This window comes from Papilio polytes, unplaced genomic scaffold (genome assembly GCF_000836215.1).
Source record: "Papilio polytes unplaced genomic scaffold, Ppol_1.0 DF822622.1, whole genome shotgun sequence".
NCBI classification, from domain to species: Eukaryota; Metazoa; Arthropoda; class Insecta; order Lepidoptera; family Papilionidae; genus Papilio; species Papilio polytes.
Window position 1 is genome coordinate 180,041 of NW_013526582.1, and position 9,317 is coordinate 189,357.

General features: G+C 34.4%; 1 protein-coding gene across 1 annotated transcript in view; it reads left to right on the top strand.

The window, feature by feature from the left end:
* Positions 1 to 281: 281 nt before the first annotated feature.
* LOC106105977 (trypsin-1-like) overlaps positions 282 to 9,317 on the top strand; it is a 14,645-nt gene continuing 5,609 nt past the window's right edge. The window contains exons 1-6 of the mRNA XM_013286495.1: positions 282 to 382; positions 3,493 to 3,622; positions 5,892 to 5,979; positions 7,363 to 7,446; positions 7,955 to 7,995; positions 8,788 to 8,948. Of these exons, the coding sequence (XP_013141949.1) occupies positions 3,556 to 3,622; positions 5,892 to 5,979; positions 7,363 to 7,446; positions 7,955 to 7,995; positions 8,788 to 8,948 (441 nt within the window). The 5' untranslated portion in view covers positions 282 to 382; positions 3,493 to 3,555. The remainder of the gene's footprint in view (positions 383 to 3,492; positions 3,623 to 5,891; positions 5,980 to 7,362; positions 7,447 to 7,954; positions 7,996 to 8,787; positions 8,949 to 9,317) is intronic.

The following is a 9,317-nucleotide window of genomic DNA, read 5'->3' on the forward strand; positions in this document are numbered from 1 at the left end:
TCTGCGTGGAAAAAAAAACAAAGTAGTCTATGTGTTTCAGACTATCTTCTACATCCATACCAAATTTCATTGAAATCCGTTCAGTAGTTTAGACTACAAACTGACAAACATCCATCTAAAATTTTGCATTTGAAATGTTAGTATGATTTTCCATATTACAGACACTCCAATTTTGTTAACTGCATAGTTAAAATGATTTAATACCTCGAATACCAAAAACAGAATCTAAATATATGTTAAAAATTCCTGTTTAACATGAATTAAAAATGGCGGACAAGTGACGCATCATTTTGTTGTTCTGCCAGTAGTGACCATCCATGGTCACGAACAGTCGTATAGTTCCCTAGCTTTTTTTAATTCAAAACCAATAATAAATCACAAGGTAAGTCTCTTTTGTGAATATTTTTAATAATCTATAATCGACATTTTGGCGGGAATGTTGTTTTATTATTATCTGTGTATTTTTATTGTTATCGTAAAACTTTAATGCGTCGTAAGATATGAAAAGCAATTATTTAATCGTTAAGTCGAAGTTAGCATTTTATTTGCAAATAAAATCTGTATTCACTAGATAAATTATTATAACTAGCTTTGTTCCGCGTGGAATTAAAAAAAAACAAAAGCGCGCATTTTAAAAATAAAAAAGTGGCGTATGTGTTCTTCCAGGCTTTGCTCTACAAGTATGCCAATTTTCATCGTGATCCGTTCATTCATTTAGGCTACAAATTCTAACAAACATCCATCCATCTAAACTTTCGCATTTATAATATTAGTAAGAAGTAAAATTTATCTACGTTTACTAGCTTTTGCTCAAGACTATGGGCGAATTTAAAACACAATCTAGAAATATAGTCTACGTTACTCTATGATAAATTAACTTTTTAATTTTGAAATAATTTTTTAAATCACTCCAATATTTTTTAGGTATCTAACAAAAGCAGAAATATTTGTTCTGAATAGGATAAGTATAGAATAATAGATTTTATTTAAATTAGCTAAGAGATAGTAATATCAAAAGAAAAAATCCAGATTTCGGGAAGATGTATTTGCGTTGCTAATAACGAAAATCTATTTTTTTAATAAACTAACTATTTATAAGTAAACTCTCAACATTATAAACAGAGAGAAAACAGACTGGCTGGTATTTCAATTTATGTTGGTACTAGCTTTTTCCCGCACAGAAAAAAAACTTACGTCTCCTTCCAGATTATTCTACATATTTGTTAAATTAATTCGAGAACTGTTTAACAGTTTTGGAAACACGAAATAACAAACATACATTCCTATTTATATGTTAGCACGGTATATAGATCTTTTTAATAATTTGCTAAAATACATTTGCAAAATTTTTAAAAATTTAATTTTGTATTGTAAATGGCAACACTGACAAAATTTATCCCAACACGATGATTTTCCCCTTTTTACATCCCGATTTGATGTTTAGTTTTTTTTTCTAACCTCGTAAAATATAACCTCAATATCCCGAGCAGAAAATTCTTATGAACCAAGCAATCTACTCATTTTTTACCTAGTTGTGCTCTGCTAGTCAGAAAACTGTCCTTTTTTCCTTTTCAAACCGGTTATTAGTCATTTTTATAATGTCCTTAATACATACGTTTTATTGCTTGTGTGCTTATTGTCTACATAAGTGGGTTATGTAACACTTTCTATGAGGAAAATATATAAGTAACGTTGAAATCGGCTCAGTTCTTAATGCCTGGTTTACATTTGTCCAGCACAGTTGCAACGGTCGTAGACTCACTACGCCAATCAGTTTATACAATGCCAGTTGATTGCCAGTCCAGTTGGGTAACAAGCAACAATAAGCATTTTTTAAATCGCGATGTATGCACACTTAAGGTGCACTGAACTTATGTACAGTTGGGGAAATGCGCGGTGTAACAGTTATAAAAATTGACTTTCAACGAGACAAAGTACACTTTAAATAACCAATTAAGAGCAGTGAGTTGTTCGAACGGGATATTAAAACTTAAAAAGCAACCGTGTACGATTTATCGAACGACTAGCTGTTCCCGTGCGACTTCATCCGCATCAAATTATGAAACTTTTATTTTATTATTTACATTTGTCAAATTATCAATAGCAAGTGTCGAAATGACATGACATGACAAAACTTGGCAATCTTGCTTCCTTTATGTTGGCAGCAACTTATGGTCTCTTTCCCACATTAGGGTTTTTATCCAAAACATATACTCTCAAAGTTTAATGGCGTGAAAATATATAGCCTAAAGCGTGATGTAAGTGTAGGGTTTTTTATTAAAGAAAGAATTATTCAAAAATATGGTGTAATTGCTGACATCTTAGGCAACAAAGAAGTGTGTGTTTACGCTTTATTATAATAGTATAGAGTATAATCTTACATGATTTAAATAAATAAATAATCGATCTTTATATACAGACACAAACTGCGTTTTATTGATTTTTGTTGCGTCTCGTCTCAAAATGGTCAAAGAACTAACTTTTATGTTGGAACTCTGACAGATTTACCGATTGTACAATGTTTTCCTCAACTTTCAAGCCGGTTACATTCAAGTAACAGTAAATTGACGTATAAAATACTAAAAGAAGGAGGTACTCAGTCTTTTTATTTTTTTTTAATCGAAACGAAAGGCAGTTGTGTTTTATTCTTCTAACAAAAGAGTAACGTTTTTACGTGCACGTAAGTTTTTTTGTAAATTCATTTAAAACGGCTTAGACCCTAAACTAATGAACTGATTTTGACAAATGAGTTGTCATTCTCTTCGGATTATTCCTAACCGTCACCCCGCTCTGTCCCCACTTGGGACAGATGAGTATAAAAAGTTTCATCCGTTCCACCTTTTGCGACGGATGGTCGGTTAGAACTTATCGGAACGGATCTCGAGGATATTCTGGAATACATAGGCTACTTGTATTGTATTTTCAATTCCACACGGACGGAGTCCCGGGCTAAAGCTAGTTTTAAAATAAAACCATGTTCATTTAGAGCGTGTTTACACTTTGACTAAACTATCGCAGAACTGTTTGGTCTCGCTTTGATTCCTATAAGCTTATGGACACACTACTCGATGTTTAGTTGTACTAAACAGTTGACTGCGGAACAATCGACGATAGTCAAAGGTGTAACTTTCTTAAAAAAAACAGTTTATTCAGTTCCTTACTTCTTTGTTTTAAAACTCTGACAACAGATGGGGCTATTACATTTTTAATGTGACATTCGGGGTTTTGGTTTTAAGATTTTTTTTTATAATATAAGATGGCAAACGAGCAAGCGGCCTGAATCCACCGAAATGGAGAACGTCTACCCATAAACATCCGCAATTGCAACGCTGCCTACCATTCATTGACGGAGACGCAAATAAAGACATTTCCCCTTCCTGTGCGTCTCCTACAAATCCACTTTTCCTTCCCATCGTTTCCTCTTAAGAAATGGATGGAAAGGGACTACCATAAGGCCCCCTTATAACGTCACGTTTTCTAATTTGATTTCAGATACTCGTGTGATGTAAGATATTATTTGAAACGGAAATATTAATCGTCGGAAATACCGGCAAGATGTTGATTCAGGTTTTACCAACGATTTTCCTTATTCTTATAATTAACGGAGTTACAAGTCTGAGAGGTAAGATACTTTGATTATGTTCGGATTTGTCAACAACTGTTGCCCGCGACGTCTGCGTGAAATTCAATAAACAATACAATAAAATAGCTTATGTTACTTACAGATAACGTAGCTTTTTAATAGTAAAAGAATTTTTGAAATCGAACCAGTTTACGAGTTATTTAAATACATAAAAATGCAAATATTTCTTCTCTACAATATAATTATATCCGATGGTGATAAAAATATTTACATTTCTCTTGATCTATTAAAATAAACTGCATGTAAAGCCATTGAATATTTTAAAAGATGTTGCATACGTACAGCGGGAAGTGACCTTGTTTTATACCGTAGCTTTCGCCTGCGACTCCGTTTGTATAGAATAAAAAAATAATTTAAAACATAACCTATGTTACTCACTGATAACGTAGCTTTTTAATAGTGAAAGAATTTTTGAAATCGAACCAGTTTACGAGTTATGTCAATACATAGAAAAATTACAAATCTTTCCTCTTAATATAGTATATTGTAAGAGAACCGTTAAAGATAGATATATGCTATCGCAGATTTTTTATAGAACTTTTTGAGATCTACAATTCTTTCCTACATCATTTTTGACCGACTTCCCAAAAGAAGGAGGTATTCAATTCGTCGGTATATTTTTTTTTTTATTTTTTTTTTATGTGTGTTACGGCATAACTCCGCCGCTAGTGGACCGATTTGGATAATTCTTTTTTTATCCGAAAGGTAATGCTTGCAGGTGGGTCCCATTTTTTTGTTTAATTTTTGGAGTCTAAGACTACGACGTAGTTAAATAGTTTAGCTCAAAATCGCGCGACGAAATTTCGGGTCATTTTTGCTTTCTTTGCTTATTATATATCTCTAACAGTTTAGGCAGCGTAAGGAGAGAAAAATTAAAGTTTAGTAATTTTTTGACGTCAGCGTTCAGAAATTCGCTGTTTATTAATAGTTCCTAAACATTAGTAATAATGAAATATAGCCTATGTTACTCACAGATAAATTACCTTTCTGATGATGAAAGAATTTTTAAAATCGGCCTAGTAGTTTTTGAGTTATTTCAATACATACAAAATACGAAAATACTAAGTTTTCCTCTTTACAATTTTAGTATAGATAGCCTAGCTTTCGCCCGCTTTTAGTAAAACTATAAATGTAGAACAGATCGTCACGCAAACAGAGCAAGTTATCATAATTCAATTGACTTATGCCCACCAAGTCAGATAACTCTCCTAATCTGTATAGGCTATAACGTAAACGCACCTATTACCGCCAGTTTATTGTTCAGATTGATGTCCAAATAGCACGATTTTTGATTGTAGTCAAGTGAAAAATAGTTACACTTAGTAAATTTATCGATTTTAGTCATGTATAGAAATAGCTATACTTATTTACTTAAAAGAATACAAATTAAATGAAAGAAAAATTTGCCATGTCCCTGTTACCGACCCAACGTATACGTGTGTACCTTAAACGTGATCCTGTCAGCATTGCAACGTTCATTTTGAATATTTCTTTTTTTATTTCATAGTTAGGTTTTTCATTATTTTGTGTATTACCTTTTTTGATTCATAAGGATTAAACATTATTTTTTTTTATTTTAATAGGCGCGGATTTCTAGGGGTCGATATAAGGTGCGTTTACGTTGTGTGAAATGTATCGGACATCCATCACGTAAGCGTTGCCAACCGAATACGCTGGCTAAGTCAATGGTCAAGGGCAAAAAGCATAATAGTAATTTTATTCATCCAGAAAATAAAATGCTGAAAAACCGACAAATCATATTCCAATCAATATATACGGGTTTTTAGCGATTTCAATTTAGCTTTTTTTTATCTTAATTAACACGTTTATTTTACAATTTTCCCGCTCCATAATTTAGACGCGCTCATGACGCCTCGGAAACACTCCTCCTGTTGAAAGAAAATAGCAAAATTTGATTCTTGTATAATAAGTATCAAAGTTTATCGAAGCTCGAACAGCCGGCATATATCTGCGATGTACCTTTTGCATTGCATAAAATTTGAACACCATTATATTTAAAATAGCTTTCGTTCGCGACTCCGTCCAGGTGGAATTAAAAAAAATCAAAAGTGCATGTTCTTCCAGACTATCCTCTACGTCTGTGCCAAATTTCATCGAGATATATTCAGCTGTTTAAGCTACAAACTCTAACATCCATTAGTAGGAATGTTACAGCAGACACATACCTTTGACACAACAGTTGTGCGATAGTTTAGTCAAAGATGTGCTATTTTATTTTTTTCTTCAGAGGGTGACTCCTGTTATGATGATAACAGTAACTTCTGGGGCCGCTGCAAGCATTCTTATGATTGTCCCTCGGCTGATAGCAATTTCGCGTAAGTATTACCTATATTAAATTGCCTGCGACTTTTTTCGCAATAAAGATTCAAGTGAGGATCCCTTTCTATGTTTCCTATCCTCTTTCTTTCTTCTCCGTAAAATGATGCTAACCAACGATTTATGGAGAGCAGTTCGGTATTTCGGCGAATTTAGGTCGGCTTGTTAAATTGAAAAAAAAAATAAGCCTATGTTACTGACTTAGCTTTTAATTGTGAAAGAATTTTTAAAATCGGCCCAGTAGTTTTTGAGTTATTTCAATAGATATAAAAATACAAATCTTTCCTGCGTAATTATATTAGTATTGAAAAGGCTTTGCCTCATCGCTATTAAGAGTATATCCCATTTGTTTGCCCAATTTGATTAAAATTCAACCTGTCTGAAGACGTTCGGTGTAGGCACCGACCAGTTTCAGACCCGTCGGTGGTACCTCTGTGGTGGAATAAAGCCGGTAACCACTCACCCTGCAGAAGGACCCCGATGGGTCTGAAACTGGTCGGTGCCTACACCGAAGGTTGCCACATGAGTTTAGCCGTGTTATAAATTATATTTATAATGTCTCACGAAATTTTTGATAAGTTAACCTTTCTGGAGTTTTGCACTTGTATTATTTATAGTTTGTCTAAATAAGATAGATTAGTTTGATAAATGACGCATATGAAGTATCGAATTCAATTTGTATGAAGGCAAATGCCTTACTTAAAAGGCAGGGATCGTAGTGACGAAACAAACACGCAGCCAACAATTATGAACTATCGATATTCGGTTTAAATAATTATCGAACTCAACTAAAATTATATAATAGTATTGATTATAGTGTAGAGAATTTAGCGATAGCAGGAAATAATAGCGAAATCCAATTCGATTACGTACGGCTGTAGTAATAAACATTTATTTACTCCCATTATTTGTTATGGTCATTATTAATTTAAGAAAACAGTGTTTTTTTTTCATTTCATAAGTTAGAACTATAAATCTATCGATTCCGACTCTATAAGAATAAAAATCGAAAATCGATAATTCATGACTGATTTTACACAACGCATCCCTACGAAATTTCAAATGAATTGTCAAACTACTCAAAATTACTTGCACAAACTATAGTAAGTTTTCTCTATCAAGAATAAATAAGAACAATAAACTATCAACAGTTGTGATTGTCTATTGTTCTTCTTCTTCTTAAAGTGCCATCTTCTTCCGAAGTTCGGCGATCATTAGGGCGAATTTCGTTCTTGACAACGCGGCTTTGAAAAGCGAACGGGTGCTCCTTCCATTCCATACCCATTGTCTATTGTTAGCAGCCATCAACTGTTTAGTTGCACAACTAACCGAGTAGTGCGCATCATATAACTAATAATTTAATTGCTCCGATTGTTTTTCAGTAATAAAGGAGTCCGTCCAGTATTCTGTGAGTATTCCGTAAGAAGAGTGTTAGTATGTTGTGCAGAAGAGAAACAGCAAAGTTCGTAAGTACAATATATTCAGGCTTAGAAATAAACGCGGTATACAGTTAAATTTAGGAATAAACTAAGTATAAGCAGAATTTATACATTGGTAGTGCCCGCTTTAACATCTTAACACTGCAGGGCACGCCCCCAGTAATACCACGACACCACAAACAGGCGTGAAATGGAAGCAATTCCGTGTTTGGTCTGATGAGTGTGGTGCCGGAGGCCTAACGTAAGTCCCTTTCTCTTTACCACTCTTTTCTTTTAAGGAGAGGATGGGAAGGGGAAGTGGATTTGACGAAGGAGAAGCATAAAAAAGGGCAAATGTGGGCAATAAAAAAGGGCCTCTTTATGTGCGTCTTCTCCTCTGTTGGATAAGGGTAGGCAACGCATCTGCAATTGCGGTTATCTATTATAAAAAAATAAGTTTAACTTTGTACCGCGTTTATTTGTAAGGCTGTAAATGTTTAATTAAATTCTTTCCGTAAACAGTTTGTTTAATCTTTGTTTTGTTAACATTTCGCAGTGTTATCCTGACATCAGGGAGGAAGAGAATCAGCGAAAAGAGTAAGAAATCTTTTTATTTCTTAGCTAAAAGCTATCTATCCAATGTTAATGATACTACAGCGTACTGCCCTACACACAAGCCGACGTACAGTTTGAATCTTGTTATACTAAATTTGTTCGACAATCTTTGTAGCGTAGAATGTCAATAACAGCACATTTATGAATAATTCTTGTTTATAGAAAGCGCTTTAAGCTATATATTTTCACGCTTTGTAATCTTAGGGGGTTAATAAATTGGATAAAATCCTAATGTGGCGAAGACACCACTACGAGCTGCCAACATAAAGGCGACAAGGTTGTCATTTATGCATTTGAATTTGGACATTTCACAAATGTAAACATTAAACGTTTTTATAATTACATGCGGATGACCCACGGGTACAGTTAGTTGAATTTTAGCGAGTTAACATTGGTAGTGCCCGCTTTAACATCTTAGCACTGCAGGGCTCGCCCCCAGTAATACCACGACCACACAGACAGGCGTCAAATGGAAGCAATTCCGTGTACAGTCTGATGAGTGTGGTGCCGGAGGCCTAATTTAAGTACCTTTCTCTTTACCACCCTTTTCTTATAAGGATGGGAAGGGGAAGTGGATTTCATGGTGAAGGAGATGCATAGGAAAGGGAAATATCCTCTTTATGTGCGTCTCTTTCTCCGGATAAGGGTAGGCAATGCATCTGCAATTGCGGATGTCTATGGACAGTCGCTTCGCCATTTTAGTGGATTCAGGCCGTTTGCTCTTTTACCACCTTATATTATATAAAAAAAGTAGTTGAATATAATTCTTTACAGAATGCGATGAATACAGCGAGGAAGTAACGCAGAAAGTTGAGGTTATCTTTCTACTGCCAGAACCTGAAACTATGTCGATATCGGATGTTAACTGCAACTATACTGGAGTTGAACTAATTGTGGGCGGAGAAAACACACTGCAAGGGGAATTCCCGCATATGGTTAGTGTACTTCTCCGGTAGAATATTTATTAGTATAACCTTTCGTCCGCGACGCCATCTTGGAATTAACAACACAAAAGTAAAATAAAATAACATTTAAATATTGTGAATACTACAATACAAATAAAAATAATAAAAATCAAAGCAATTGAATACAAAATAATGAAAACCTAATTAGATTTACTTAAGGTAACAGTGGTAGAGCCCGCTTTAACATGTTAGCACTGCAGGGCACGCCCTCAGTAATACCACGACCACACAAGACAGGCGTCAAATGGAAGTTTAGCGGTATTTGAGGATGTAGTTTCACCGTGCGGTGAAATAAACCACTATATAATAATAAAACAGTTTATTGTTTCACGTACACGA